General features: G+C 35.9%; 2 protein-coding genes across 3 annotated transcripts; both read right to left on the bottom strand.

Annotated features, from left to right (window-relative positions):
* Positions 1 to 1,805: 1,805 nt before the first annotated feature.
* On the bottom strand, positions 1,806 to 4,168 carry zgc:153044 (uncharacterized protein LOC751678 homolog). Its single transcript, XM_056232788.1, has 2 exons — positions 4,105 to 4,168; positions 1,806 to 2,357 (listed from the first exon to the last, which is right to left on the bottom strand). Exons 1-2 carry the CDS (start codon positions 4,122 to 4,124, stop codon positions 1,817 to 1,819), a joined length of 561 nt encoding a protein of 186 aa, XP_056088763.1. The 5' UTR covers positions 4,125 to 4,168; the 3' UTR covers positions 1,806 to 1,816.
* Positions 4,169 to 7,967: 3,799 nt separating this feature from the next.
* Positions 7,968 to 15,464, bottom strand: kiss1rb (KISS1 receptor b). 2 transcript variants are annotated; one of them, XM_056232835.1, is made up of 5 exons: positions 15,142 to 15,464; positions 14,939 to 15,063; positions 13,230 to 13,365; positions 12,232 to 12,470; positions 7,968 to 8,473 (listed from the first exon to the last, which is right to left on the bottom strand). In XM_056232835.1, exons 1-5 carry the CDS (start codon positions 15,404 to 15,406, stop codon positions 8,093 to 8,095), a joined length of 1,146 nt encoding a protein of 381 aa, XP_056088810.1. In that variant the 5' UTR covers positions 15,407 to 15,464; the 3' UTR covers positions 7,968 to 8,092. The 2 variants fall into 2 exon arrangements, with proteins under 2 accessions (XP_056088810.1, XP_056088812.1); XM_056232837.1 differs by having other exon boundaries at positions 7,969 to 8,473; positions 14,939 to 14,987; positions 15,142 to 15,270.
* Positions 15,465 to 16,677: the final 1,213 nt, after the last annotated feature.

The following is a 16,677-nucleotide window of genomic DNA, read 5'->3' as shown; positions in this document are numbered from 1 at the left end:
TCTAGTCCCAAGATGATTTTTAGTGGATGTCTGAAGTCAGTGCACACAGATGTGTAACTTACAGGTCTGTTTGGCTTGAGAAGTGTGCTATTTCTCCTTAATGTCGTCATGAAACAGAAGTTGCACTAGTCTTTTCTTCCCTTTTGCGACGTATAGTGAAACGGCTTCTCGAACAAGGAAATATAGGGGAATGAGTCTGTGGGGAATTGATTGGATGGTTGTGGTTTGCTATTGGTCGATCCCATGTGAGTGACAGGTTGCCCCGCCCACATCATCAGAGAAGAGATGTTGCTGCAAGAGGGAGGGGTTATTTTAAGTTAAAGGAACACTCCGACTTTTTGGGACTTTAACCTATTCACCTTATCCCCCAGAGTTAGATAAGTCCATACATACCTTTTTCATCTCCGTGCGTGCTATAAGTCTGTTTGACGCACCCACCGCTAGCCTAGCTTAGCACAAAGACTGGATGTAAATGGTTGCAGCTAGCATACTAATCCAAATAAGTGACAAAATAACGCAAATATTTTCCTATTTACATGTTGTGATTTGTAGTCACAGAGTGTACAAAAAACAAAGTCACATGAGACACAGACATATTTTAACCGTATAAATACTGGGAAAGTGGGAATTATATTCTCTGAAGGCGAAGCACTGCTACTTGGGCGGAGTGATAACCGCAGCACCTGAGACGCGCTCTCTGCTCCTCACCACGGCGCGTCTCAGGTGCTGCGGTTATCACTCCGCCCAAGTAGCAGTGCTTCGCCTTCAGAGAATATAGTTCCCAGTATTTATACGGTTAAAATATGTCTGTGTCTCATGTGACTTTGTTTTTTGTACACTCTGTGACTATACAAATCACAACATGTAAATAGGAAAATATTTGCGTTATTTTGTCACTTATTTGGATTAGTATGCTAGCTGCAACCATTTACATCCAGTCTTTGTGCTAAGCTAGGCTAGCGGTGGGTGCGTCAAACAGACTTATAGATGGACTTATCTAACTCTGGGGGATAAGGTGAATAGGCTAAAGTCCCAAAAAGTCGGAGTGTTCCTTTAAGTTATTTTGATTCAAGATTATGAGGCGCATGAATCAAAATAATAATGATGTGCACGATAAATCTTTTTTTTTTTTTTTACTGCAATATACCATTAAAAATAAGACTTGTCAATTTGATTTCATGGTGACTTTGAAGTCTCCCTGTGGTGAAAATCCAGCTTTTAATGTTGTTTGTGTCTATGTGGTGTTTTTAATATGCTTTAAGACAAACCATGTGTAAATTCATAAGTCGACAGCATTGCTGAGTATTTTCTCCTTAAAACTGCAGTGAACCAAAGACAGTCTCAAAAACACGGTTTGAAATCGCTGGTGCTTCTGACGTCACAAACGACCTTGTAACCAATCAGATCAACGTGTGATCGTCAACCAGTGGATCTCTGAGCTGAGTGAGTGAGTGGAGGCGGGGCTCATTTGCATATTCATAGAACCACGTATACTAAAAGAGGCAAGTTTTAAGGGATAAAAATTCACTACAGGGGGACTTTAAAATGAATGCTACAAGGTTTTGTTTTCTCTAACGCAATGACTCATTTTTAAGTGTGGTTTAAGCATACTAATATTTTATTGGGTCACTGCATTTCAATCAACATGCCAAACTAAGAATTCTTCTGCCATCTTCTGTCTTTTTATTGCATAACATCACAAATACTTAATTATGAAGAACACCACAACTTATAAAATCAAACATATCGTTGATACGCCCCCCAAAAAATGTTCAAAATCATTCAAATGTGAATGAAATAAGAAACATTTCCTTTCCTAAAGTGGAATCAATCCCCTTGTTTCTCTCTCATATAAATCTGGGATGTCTCCAACAGGAGAGTTGATCATTCGGACTGTGTTTTCTCCATGTATTTTGCGCTCGTACTCGATGAGCTGCCTCCAGAAGCCGGGGTTCGGTCTGATGATGGGTCTCTGAGCTTTGAGCCGTGTGTGAGCCTCTGCTAGTGTGTGATGACAGTGTTTCATCAGGAACGCCAGACACAGAGCCGCGGATCGACTGACGCCTGCGTTACAGTGAACCAGGACTCGTCCATGTTCTTCACAAACCTGCTGTATCTTATCAGCAACTGCGTCAAAATGCTCAGTGAGTCTGGATTCGGGATCATCGGAGACGGACACGTGCATATAATCGATCGTGGGAATGTTTGCGTTTCTTATGTCCTGAGTTGCATTGATAACACATGTGATGTTGAGAGAGCGTATGACTGAAGAGTCGTTCGCCGTTTTGCCGTTGCCGATGTATAAACAGTCCGTGATCTGGGCAAACCCTCCGAGTCCTCCTGACATGGTGTGAACACTAGTAGGAACAAATGTGCAAGATTAATAGTGCAAACGTCATAACTAAACAAGGATACTTTGTTATGATAAACTTTTATGTGTTGGCTTGCCTGAAAGCTTGACAGACAGACAGATAAATAGATAGATGATATAGATAGTAGATAGATAGATAGACCGATAGATGGATAGACAGACAGATAGATAGAAAGACAAACGGGTAGATAGATAGAAAGACAGACAGACAGGTAGATAGATAGACAGACAGATAGATAGATACAGAGATACAGACAGACAGATATATAGATAGATAGATAGATAGATAGATAGATAGACAGAGACAGACAGATAGATAGACAGATACAGACAACTATATAGGTAGACAGATGGATGAGATAGATAGACAGATACAGACAGACAGATAGATAGACAGACATATATAGATAGACAGATGGATAGATAGACAGACATATATAGATAGACAGATGGATAGATAGACAGACAGACGGACGGATGGACGGATGAATGGATAGACAGACATAAAGACAGATAGACAGACAGACAGATATATAGATAGATAGATAGAAAGACAGACGGGTAGATAGATAGAAAGACAGACAGACAGGTAGATAGATAGACAGACAGATAGATAGATACAGAGATACAGACAGACAGATATATAGATAGATAGACAGAGACAGACAGATAGATAGATAGACAGATACAGACAGACAGACAACTATATAGGTAGACAGATGGATGAGATAGATAGACAGATACAGACAGACAGATAGATAGACAGACATATATAGATAGACAGATGGATAGATAGACAGACATATATAGATAGACAGATGGATAGATAGACAGACGGACGGATGAATGGATAGACAGACATAAAGACAGATAGATAGACAGACAGATATATAGATAGATAGATAGATAGATAGATAGATAGATAGATAGATAGATAGATAGACAGACAGACAGACAGATGGATAGATAGACAGACGGACGGATGAATGGATAGACAGACATAAAGATAGATAGATAGATAGATAGATAGATAGATAGATAGATAGATAGATAGATAGATAGACAGACAGACAGATGGATAGACAGACGGACGGATGAATGGATAGACAGACATAAAGACAGATAGACAGACAGATATATAGATAGATAGATAGATAGATAGATAGATAGATAGATAGATAGACAGACAGACAGATGGATAGATAGATAGATAGATAGATAGATAGATAGATAGACAGACAGACAGACAGATGGATAGATAGACAGACGGACGGATGAATGGATAGACAGACATAAAGATAGATAGATAGATAGATAGATAGATAGATAGATAGATAGATAGATAGATAGATAGATAGACAGACAGACAGATGGATAGACAGACGGACGGATGCATGGATAGACAGACATAAAGATAGATAGATAAGATAATCTTGAAAACTCTAAAACACGTTCACATCAAACACAAAGGCTCATTCACGTTAGCCCAATTTTCATCAAGAGAATTAAGCGGTGTATTTTTGTGTGACTGAAGCCCTATTGGACACTGACACACACTGATGTGCTGTTCTTTCTGAATGCTTTCATACACGGTACATTTATGTGGAGTTTTTAATAATGTACGTGTAGTTATCAATAGTTTACGCTGCATTTTAAAATAGTTCTGTTTGATTGCTTTAAGTAGGCTATAACAACTACAAAAAGGGTGTTAAAATATAAACGAGATTACTCACCTGCGCGCGACTGCTGTCATCAAGAGCTCTTCTTCTACTCACTGTCACTGCGGCTCGAGGACACTGTGCGCTCACAGCGACACCTACCGTCGGACTCAACAGCAAAACAAAACCTATCGGACGAAAATAAATCTGTCTATTTATTTACCTGTCTATAAGATTAACAAGCAACTCGAATACACTAGCAATGTACCAAAACAAAATACCATTGTAACTATTTATCTCTATTTATGGTGATTCGCATTAAAAACCACAGGGCTTGGCTTGTACAAGGGTTTGTTGATGCTTTCAGATCAATCCATGATGAAACGCACTCAGTTGCTGTCGTCACCACGGCATTTAACGTTTTATATAAGCATATATATTTGATTTCTATTCATTGAGATCTGTGTGATTTGGTGTTCCTCCCACATTTACATTAACATGATTCAATTTCAGGTTTGTCCCAGATTTAATAAATGAATTATTACAACAAACAACAACATCAACAACAAAAGTCTTATTGCACTCACTACAAACATGACATCCATTTCAGTGGTGTTGGTCAAAGAGATTCACTGTAAGAAACAAATATCTGTAGAAAATGGAAAAGGTACAGGTAATGTTCTTCAACGACATTATTCCTTTAATTTACGGACATTTCCTTCCAACACAGCAAAATACCTCGAAATATTGGTAAAATACCTGTCAAAAAATCTATGTGGAAAATTCCTCCCATCATGGGATCATTTTTTGTGGATTTAGTTTTAATTCATTCATTTTAATTTTTAAGGATTAAGCAGTTTATAAACACTTTCACTAGAAATATAGAATTCAGAAAACCTTGTTATTAGTGACACCTGTGGCCGTTAAGTGAATTGCAGCCAGAAACAAAACAAAAAGAAAATCTTGCTTTTTATATCATGAACTAACTTACTTGTGTAATAATTATTTCAAAGATATGATATGATCACCCAAATGTTACCAAAAAAGGCTTTGTTCAAGATATGTTTGTGGATATTTCTGTTTATCTGATGAAAGAGTACCCTTTTAAAAAGTGTTCTTATATTGAATATTCACTTGTAGTGTACTTTAAATCTTAAAAGTTTACTTTTTAAAAACTATACTTGCAGATAATATAATAAAAGAGAAATGAAATAAGAGTACACTTTCATGACTGTTTCTTCACAAACTTACAAAAGTACAATTTGTCAATGTGAAATATTTTAATAATTTTTTGTCATGCTTTAATGTACACTTATTTTGATGTGTTGACTAACATAAAGTACATGTAAAGGACTTGATTATTGTACTTGATATTACATTTCAAGTTAATATATTTTAAATGTACTACTAAATTGCAACTTTATCATAACGTGTAATTACAAATAGTTAAACACATGACATACAAGTTTCAATATAATAACACTGAAGTATATTTTAGCTAACCATACTGTAATTGTTTTTGATAGTACATTCAGCAGTACACTTCTAACAAAAGTTATGAAATTACATAATAAAGTAAAAAAAACTTCTAATTTCAACTATTTGCATTTAATATCAATTTTATAGCCCCCCTGTCAATATTTTTATCCCTTAAAACTCATCTTTGATCACCAAAATTATATATTTAAGAGTTTTTTCCTTGAAAAAAATGTCTTCATGCCTTAAAATAGCTTGAATGTAACTCGACACCCTTGCCTCATTTAGTATACGAGGTTCTATGAATATGCAAATGAGCCCCGCCTCCACTCACTCAGCTCAGCGATCCACTCGTTGACGATCACACGTTGATGTGAATGGTTACAAGGTACTTTGTGATGTCAACTAATACATTTTTATTTAATTGCAATTAACATGCATTGTAAAGCATTACATTTAGTTCACACCCATGTATATTCTTTTAAAGGTGACCTATAATTCAAAATTGAATTTACCTTGGTATAGTCAAATAACAAGAGTTCAGTGCATGGACATGACATAGAGTGAATCTCAAACTGGACTGTTTTCGCGTTCTCATTTAATTCACGTTTATGAAAAACACCCCTGAAAAACGGTCGGTTCTCCACACAATACCGACTGTGACGCAATAGTCGGGATCATTAATATGTACGCCTCCAAATATTTGCATATGCCAGCCCTCAATGCCAGGCGGAACTGCGCAGCCGAAGCATGGCAGTTGCTCAGTGTGGATGTACACATGAACACAAAAGTATTTTTTAGTTCCTTCATCTGAGCCTCTGAAGAAACAATGGGTTAATTTTATTTTCTCTGGAAATTTCCAAACATTTCACCGACTGTTTCCTCAACTTGGGCCAATACAGAGCTGGCCTCGGATCGAGCTACCAAGCAACACTTTCTGATGTGTAATTGTTCGAGTTCAGACAGGTAATCTTTCTCTCAAAATCGTTCAATACTGTTTATGCATCAGTAAGTCAGGCCAGTGACTAAAATATCAGCTTCACATCGTTTCTTTTAGTAGGATGAAAATAATCGTATTTAAATTGTGAACAAATTATATACAGAAAGCGATCAAAGAACAATCTTTCCACACAGCGCGAGTTTATCTGGACACTTGCCAAACTCGTTATGAAATCAATGACGCACGTTACTGCACAACGAAGCTCTTACTGTATTTACATCATCGTGTTTGCATTGGTGAAAGCCTTAGAGAGAGTGCAGAAACTGCTTTGCAATGATAAGATCTTCATTCTCGCGATCAACACACTGTCATCTGCTCAATGCTCATCACGGCAATATTTTATGTGATGGGAATAGATCTAAATACTTTAAAAACATCTCACGATTCGTTAATCTCGATAGCTGTTATAGTAAAAACGTATAATAGCAGTAGTAAAAGTATTCGGGAGAGAGTTTCACATGTAATGCGTAGCTATTTAATATGCAAGCATGTAAGCCAATCACAGCAGTGGCCGCGGTTACACTGAATCCCACAGCAGACACGCCCCTTCAAACAGAGTGTTCAAATCAGAGGCTAAAAGCAGGCTAGGAAAAATGCCATTTATTTCTAAATTATGGTTATTCTTTATCTAAAAAACATACTAACATTATAAGGGCAACCCAGGAAACATTATAAAATTTTTTTTTTAAAAAACATTCTAGGGCACCTTTAACGTGTATTATTTCTGTAATAAGTACTTTTAAGTGTTAAAGTGTATTTCTTTTTCACAAGTGTATCCATTCAGTCCAATATAGTGTATTCAGAAAGAATTGTTTCAATTTGATTTTTTGTTTGTTCCAGTTGAATCAAAAATGATGTGCTTCTTTACCTTTTACCGTTCAGTCCCATAACACTGGTCGGAGGGGGTCTTCATGAAAGGGTTAATGGCCGACGACGAGGTGTCCATTGTCAGGTATTAATGAACGACGGCGAGGCGAAGTCCATTAATACCTAGACAATGGACACCTCGTCGGGCATTAACCCGCTTATACCATGATCACTTGCCAAATAACACTTTTAAAACATTAGTTCATATTTTAATTAGTTTTACAACCGAAATCTAAAGTTTTTACAAACAATAACTTGGTTTCCCTGGTTACGCCTGACGGTTTATTTAGCAACCGGAGATATTTATAGTCGGCTCAGCTCGGAGAACCCTTCAGTTTAGCTAACTTACGAGCCAGAAAGTTAACGTATTTTTTTTTTCATGTAAGTTAGGCTTGTCTAGCCATGGGCGTTACACTTTCGTTTTTTTTAACCTATAATTTAAACACACAGGTAGGCATAGTATAACGGCTAACTAGATGTTTGTTTTGATACAATAATTGTAAACGGATACTTTGACTTACTCACTATGGTTACTCACACCTGATGTAGCCAGCGCATTTATTTATTAATTTCAAACGGTAAACAGTCAGTTTCACCAGAACTCCTTTACTAGGAGTCCTCTTTCACTTTTTAATGGACACCCTACAGCCAATCAGAATCGAGTATTCACCCAGACCATGGTATAAAAAGTGTTATTGATTTTGTCTATATTAGGTATAATTATGCATAACTTGTCCAAAGCATCCTTTGAGGTCGGGATGAAAGAAAGTTCATCTCCCTGTTATAGGTTACAGGCTCGGTTGTTCTTGCGCTCCTTTTGAAGATCAGAGGAAACACACTTCTGAAGGCCTTCCTAAAGTTGGCTCCCATGAAGGCGTAGATCACGGGGTTTATGGAGGAATTGGAATAGGACATGCAATGAGCCCAGATCTTGAGTTTGTAGAGTGTATAACTGTGACTGACATCTTCAGAACAGAATGCTTGTAAGAGAATCAGGATCTGAATTGGACCCCAGCAGAATATAAACAGCAGAACCATCACAACCACCATTCTGGAGACTCTGGTTCGCACGGCTTCCACTCGCTCTGCTGGAGTCTGCAGCTGGAAAACAAACACCATCAGACACATCAGGGTTCATTATGGGTCATATACAGTCAAAACTAAATTTATTCAGACACCTTCAACATTTATCACATTATCACAGTTTATTAAATGGCTTGGTTGAACTCTAATGTAGAATGCGGTCTATTATTTCTTGATAACCGACCGACCGCTGCTAAGTATAACACACCGTTACCATGAAAAACAGAGCGTTGCCATGGACGCAGTTCAGAGACGGAACGGACTATTTTCTTTAGCGGAAGCAATACAATTGTTTTTAAATCAATAAACTCCTTTTAAAATCAATATTTTGTGTCAAAATATTGATTTATTTGGTAGGTAGCCATGTAATAAGCGGGATAACGTATAGCGAGGCGGTTGTTATAGCGAATACAACCTCCGCTACGTGTCGGGGTCATAATATATGTGGATATGTGTATTAAAATTGTAATGTGTGTGTGTGTGTGTGTGTGTACAGGTACACATGTCATGTGTATATGTTTGTGTATAGTTATTATTTATAATGTATATGTGTTTGTATATATATATATATATATATATACATATACACTCACCTAAAGGATTATTAGGAACACCATACTAATACTGTGTTTGACCCCCTTTCGCCTTCAGAACTGCCTTAATTCTACGTGGCATTGATTCAACAAGGTGCTGAAAGCATTCTTTAGAAATGTTGGCCCATATTGATAGGATAGCATCTTGCAGTTGATGGAGATTTGTGGGATGCACATCCAGGGCACGAAGCTCCCGTTCCACCACATCCCAAAGATGCTCTATTGGGTTGAGATCTGGTGACTGTGGGGGCCATTTTAGTACAGTGAACTCATTGTTCAAGAAACCAATTTGAAAGGATTCGAGCTTTGTGACATGGTGCATTATCCTGCTGGAAGTAGCCATCAGAGGATGGGTACATGGTGGCCACAAAGGGATGGACATGGTCAGAAACAATGCTCAGGTAGGCCGTGGCATTTAAACGATGCCCAATTGGCACTAAGGGGCCTAAAGTGTGCCAAGAAAACATCCCTCACACCATTACACCACCACCACCAGCCTGCACAGTGGTAACAAGGCATGATGGTTCCATGTTCTCATTCTGTTTATGCCAAATTCTGACTCTACCATCTGAATGTCTCAACAGAAATCGAGACTCATCAGACCAGGCAACATTTTTCCAGTCTTCAACTGTCCAATTTTGGTGAGCTCTTGCAAATTGTAGCCTCTTTTTCCTATTTGTAGTGGAGATGAGTGGTACCCGGTGGGGTCTTCTGCTGTTGTAGCCCGTCCGCCTCAAGGTTGTGCGTGTTGTGGCTTCACAAATGCTTTGCTGCATACCTCGGTTGTAACGAGTGGTTATTTCAGTCAAAGTTGCTCTTCTATCAGCTTGAATCAGTCGGCCCATTCTCCTCTGACCTCTAGCATCAACAAAGCATTTTCGCCCACAGGACTGCCGCATACTGGATGTTTTTCCCTTTTCACACCATTCTTTGTAAACCCTAGAAACTGTTGTGCGTGAAAATCCCAGTAACTGAGCAGATTGTGAAATACTCAGACCGGCCCGTCTGGCACCAACAACCATGCCACGCTCAAAATTGCTTAAATCACCTTTCTTTCCCATTCTGACATTCAGTTTGGAGTTCAGGAGATTGTCTTGACCAGGACCACACCCCTAAATGCATTGAAGCAACTGCCATGTGATTGGTTGATTAGATAATTGCATTAATGAGAAATTGAACAGGTGTTCCTAATAATCCTTTAGGTGAGTGTATATATGTGTGTGTGTGTGTGTGTGTGTGTGTGTGTGTATATGTGTATATCTTCATATCTATGTATATGGGAGATAAACTGTGCTATGTTTTTTTTTGTTGTGTGTGTGTGTGTGTGTTAATATGTATATATTATTTTATTTTATTTTGCTCGAAATAAACTTCAATCAATGATCAGTCAGTCGGGGTTGTATTCGCTATAACAACCGCCTCGCTATACATTATCCCTTACTTATTCGCTATAGTTTAGAAAATGGTAATAAAACATGACAAGAACTCGGTTATGAACTCAGTTGATATTTCACTGGTTTTGTCCGTCCTTCTTTTAGACTGTCTCACAAATGAATTATGTTGAATATCTGTCAGCTGTTAAATTTAACTATACAATTAGATAATGCTAATTTAGGTCAACAAATTACCAAGCAATTCTTAATTTTGTTCAGTCTGTGGTGTAAAAAGGTGCATTAGCAATTAAAGAAAAAACACTTCAGCCAAACATGATCAGGTCAAAGTGTCGGAATCATTTTTGGTCCCAAATTTTTATACATTTGACTGGTGGTCACTGTATGAAGAATTCTTGGGTATAATATTTCAGTTTACTTTATTTTGCTATCCTCACTTACAAAAATGAACTATAGTGTCCTGCACCCACTAGTAAAAAAAAAAAAAAAAAAAAAAAAAAAAAAATATATATATATATATATATATACACTACCGTTCAAAAGTTTGGGGTCAGTGAGAATTTTATTTTTATTTTTTGGAGGAAAGAAATCAATACTTTTATTTATCAAGGAATAATTAATTTGATCGAAAGTGACAGTAAAGACATTTATAATGTTACAAAAGATTCTAACCCTAACCCTACTCAAAGAATCCAAAAAAAAAAAAAAACTGTACAACTGACAGACCAACAACTGTTTCAACATTGATAATAATAATAAATGTTTCTTGAGCATCAAATCCTCATATTATACTGATTTGTGAAGGATCATTTGACACTGAAGACACTGACACTGGTGATGCTGAAAATGCAGCTTTGATCACAGGAATAAATTACACTTTACTATATATTCACACAGAAAACAGCTGATTTACACTGGAATAATATTTAATACTATAACTGATTTTTGTTGTATTTTTAATCAAATAAGCGCAGCCATGGTTAGCAGAAGAGAATTCTTTTAAAAGTATTTAAAATCGTACCGACCCCAAACTTTTGAACGGCAGTGTATATATATCTGAAGTCTGAATATTTATAATTTTCTTCTACACTGAAAACCCTAATAAGTTGACTGCATTCAATTGATGGAGTAATATCGTTTTCTCAATTTAATTGAGTAATTGGGTCTCTCAAAACTTAAGTTATATTTAAGTTCACTTAACGTGGTGCTCATGTAGACTACATAAATTGTTATGTTCACTTAACTTGGTGCTCATGTTGTCGACTGAAATTGCTAAGTTTACTCTGTGTTCATAGTGTACTAAAATTGTTGGGTTCACTTAACTCGGTGTTCATTTAGTGTACTTACAGAATTAAGTTCACTTAACTTGGTGTTCATATATAGCTTATTTACAGAATTAAGTTCACTTAACTTAGTGTTCATATAGTGTACTTACAGAATTAAGTTAACTGAACTTGGTGTTCACATAGTGTACTTACAGAATTAAGTCACTTAACTTGGTGTTCATGTAGACTTCTTAAATTGCTAAGTTTTACTTGGTGTTCATAGTGTACTAAAATTGCTGATTTCACTTAACTTGGTGTTCATATAGTGTACTTACAGAATTAAGTTCACTTAACTTGTTCACAGTGTATTTACAGAATTAATTTCACTTAACTTGGTGTTTATATAGTGTACTTAAGTTCACTTGGCGTTACTGTAAACTGAACTTAAATTGCTAAGTTCACTTAACTTTGTGATCATGTAGTTGACTTAATATCTTCCATAATGCAGAGATGTAACACCACAGTACCTGGTTACAGCCATGAACAGGTTCCACCGTGGCTTGACCCATGCGTTTGAGCATGAAAGTGTAACACATGCAGATGGTGATCAGAGGCAGCAAGTAAACAGCCAAGAAGGAGTAAAGAATATAAGCTCTCTTGTGAACGAGAGAAGGAAAGGCCTCGGTGCAGTACGTCTGCGGACCGAACCAGAACGAAGACTCTGTGTGCTGATACAACGCGATCGGCACTGAAAGCAGCAGAGAACCTGCGTGAAAAGATATGAATATAATCATTTATTTTGCCAATAGCCAATAAAAACTATGAAAATAAAAGCCATTCATTCAAACCAAAATAACCCGAATTGGGTGTAGCACAAATGTAATCATGAACTCCAAGAAATTATAATAATGTACTATTCCAGCTAGTCACCTTTAGCATAGAGTCTAAGAAAATAAAGGTTCTTTATTGGAATCGATGGTTCTATAAAGAACCTTTTACATTCACGGAACCTCCATTCCATTGAAGAAAAGGTTCTTTAGATAATTAAAATGTTCTTCATACTAAGAAAAAAAATGGTCCATTAAAGAAATGATCACTGGGGAACCAATAATGGTTCTTTATGGCACCTCTGTGAAAACCGAATTTATTGGTAACACTTTAATATAAGGTTAATTAGTTAACATTTAGCATGAACAAATTAGTGCACTTATACAGCATTTTTGTTAATGTTAATTTCAACATTTACTACTTTATTAAAATCTTGTTAACATTATTTAATGCACTGTGAACTATCATGAACAGCTGTATTTGTATATTAACTAACATTAACAAAGATTAATAGATACTGAAACAAATGTACTGCTCGTGGTTAGTTCACTTCATTCATTAACTAATGTTACTAATGAACCTTCTTGTAAAGTGTTGCCCCTTTATTTTTATGAGTGTGTAACTACAATAAGATTAAAAAAAACTAAAAGTGATTAATATTGGATTTTACTTAAACTGATTGGAATGATTTTCATACATATCCAAATAGTGGTGCACGCAGTCAGAGCCGTCTGTGGTGTTCGATGATGGAGAGACTGGAGTGGGTAAACCGTCACATAAAACCGATCCACACTCATTGCAGACAAAGTGATGCAGGTTGCCTGTGCAGTGACCTGAGATCAGTCAAAGACACACACCTAGATCACACATTCAGCATATACTGTAGGGTTTAGCCTAGAACAGTTTAGATACATTTTTTAGATCCATTCAGTTACACAGGTGAAACTCGAAAAATTAGAATTCCGTGCAAAAGTTCATTTATTTCAGTAATTCAACTTAAAAGGTGAAACTAATATACTATATAGACTCATTACATGCAAAGTGAGATATTTCAAACCTTTATTTGTTATAATTTTGATGATTATGGCTTACAGCTCATTAAAAACCTTTTCACAATATTCAAATTTTGAAGTTGGGGTTTTAATAAGCTGTAAGCCATAATCATCAAAATTATAACACATAAATTCTTGAAATATTTCACTTTGCATGTAATGAGTCTATATAGTATATTAGTTTCACCTTTTAAGTTGAATTACTGAAATAAATGAACTTTTGCACGATATTCTAATTTTTCGAGTTTCACCTGTAAATAAGGCTCCACAACTAGACATTATTGAAGATATTAAGTCAACTACATGATCAAAAAATTAAGTGAACTTAGCAATTTAAGTTCAGTTTACATTGACACTAAGTGAACTTAATTCTGTAAGTACGCTATATGAACGCCAAGTTAAGTGAACTTAATTCTGTAAGTACGCTACATGAACACCAAGTTAAGTAAACTTAATTCTGTAAGTACGCTACATGAACACTGAGTTAAGTGAACTTAATTCTGTAAGTACGCTACATGAACACCAAGTTAAGTGAACTTAATTCTGTAAATACACTATATGAACACGTTAAGTGAACTTAATTCTGTAAGTACGCTATATGAACACCAAGTTAAGTGAACTTAATTCTGTAAGTACGCTACATGAACACTGAGTTAAGTGAACTTAAATCTGTAAGTACGCTACATGAACACTGAGTTAAGTGAACTTAATTCTGTAAGTACGCTACATGAACACTGAGTTAAGTGAACTTAATTCTGTAAGTACACTACATGAACACCAAGTTAAGTGAACTTAATTCTGTAAGTACGCTACATGAACACCAAGTTAAGTGAACTTAATTCTGTAAGTACGCTACATGAACACCAAGTTAAGTGAACTTAATTCTGTAAGTACGCTACATGAACACTGATTTAAGTGAACTTAATTCTGTAAGTACACTAAATGAACACTGAGTTAAGTGAACTTGATTTAAGTGAACTTAATTCTGTAAGTACACTAAATGAACACTGAGTTAAGTGAACTTAATTCTGTAAGTACACTAAATGAACACTGAGTTAAGTTAACTTAATTCTGTAAGTACGCTATATGAACACCAAGTTAAGTGAACTTAATGTTAAGTGAACCTAACGATTTTAGTACACTATGAACACAGAGTAAACTTAGCAATTTCAGTCGACATGAGCACCAAATTAAGTAGCCATTCAGTTATAAATGCATTTTGCCCATTTTTCTGCTCAAATAAGATACTGTAATGAACAATATTATTGGTCTTTATTTACAATATGGCATTTCATGCATTACATTTTTCCTCTCTCCTACATTGAAAAAATTATACAGAGTAAAACGCTCTCACCTGTTGCAGATAATTGACCAGCCGACACATGAAGTCCCCAAATATCCAGCTAGGAAGAGTGTATAAAGTGGCAGTGAAGGGGACACAACAAACCAGGAAAAGTATATCTGTGGTTGCAAGATTAACTGAAGAGAAAGAGAGTGTTTATTAAAACAATGTGAGAAGCACTGTACATGATATTCTGAGAAACAAACCTTTCGTACCTATGTAGAGGTTTGTGACCGTTTTCATCTGCTGGTTTTTGACGACGACATAGATGACTAAAAAGTTCCCCACCAAGCCTACAAACATAATGAGGGTGAAAAACACTGGGACCAGCCAGGCGTCCACCAGCGGCATCGGGCTCTGAGATCTCATGGGATCTGACTGATTACAATCATAAATCTTTGCTTGATTACTGCACAAGATGAGTTGTGGAGCCTCGTTGGTCCTGTTACTTTCTGCCATTAGATAGAGACGCGTCACCATGCTAATAATAACCTGAAACGCAAAAACATATTCAGGTTCATTTTCTAGGAGTAAAAGTGTTTATGTTCATTATGCTATTTTCACATAACGTAAAACGGAGCATACAGGTTATCTCACTGGGTTTTGTGCTATTTATATGAACATGGTTTTTAGTTAAATTGCATTGAATGGCATGCATTGAAATAACAAGTAGACTCTACTTAAGTTCACTTAGCTTGGTGCTCATGTGACTCTACTTAAACTACCAAGTTCACTTAACTTGATGTTCATATAACTTGCTGTATGTCTTAATGTTCATATAGTGTACTTAAAGAATTAAGTTCACTTAACTTGGTGCTCATGTAGACTACTTCAATGAATTAAGTTCACTTAACATGGTTCATATAATGTACTTAAACTGCCAAGTTAACTAAACTTGTTCACATGTGTACTTTAATTGCTAAGTTCACTAAACTTGGTGTTAGTGAACACATACATTTCAATAGCATGCATTAAGTCTTCCAATATCAATGTTCAGAGCAAACGTGCACAGTGAGATCATATCGTTTACAGTCTTCCATATCATCATGATAACTAATGAGTATATAATCAAAAAGATTATATACTATCATTTACCAGTTAAACAAAGATAATAAAGAGCAAAAATCATATTATTAACAATATATCTTTGTTTTTTTCACTGGTTTATACTTGCGAGTGAAACAAATCTGCCAGTGTAGTACGAAAAAACACTTTTATTAAAGTTACATTATATAAAAACGGGTCTCAATATCTTCATATTTCAGGTAAATTTATCGTGTTTCAAGGATTTTTAGATATATTTATTAGATAACAATTTTAAGACTGATTAAACCTTTTTAGAAGTCATTTTGGTAGCACTTTATTTTATTTGTGACAGTTACATACATGTTACTATAATATTAACAGAAAATTATGCATAATTACAAACAACTAACCCCTAAATCAGTTACACCATGTTAAGGTGTTCTTATTACAGTATAGCTATAGTTAATTTACTGATTAATATTAGTTAACATGTACTTATATAGGATTAGGGTTTTGTTGATTGTAATTATGCATAATTTACTGTTATCACTAGAGTTATTACATGCAATGTAAACAAGGACACTTTAAAATAAAGTGTTACCCCTAAATGATACACTAACCCTATAGTTAGTTGTGTTATTTAACTGTAACAACGGCAACTTAAAATGTGTGCACATTAAACAGTCAAACTACGAAATAGACCTAAATGCATCATACAGAGTCTA

Source organism: Rhinichthys klamathensis, unplaced genomic scaffold (genome assembly GCF_029890125.1).
Source record: "Rhinichthys klamathensis goyatoka isolate OS25496 unplaced genomic scaffold, OSU_Roscu_1.1 h1tg000356l_1, whole genome shotgun sequence".
In the NCBI taxonomy this organism is placed as follows: Eukaryota; Metazoa; Chordata; class Actinopteri; order Cypriniformes; family Leuciscidae; genus Rhinichthys; species Rhinichthys klamathensis.
This window is presented reverse-complemented; position numbering and strand designations above follow the sequence as displayed.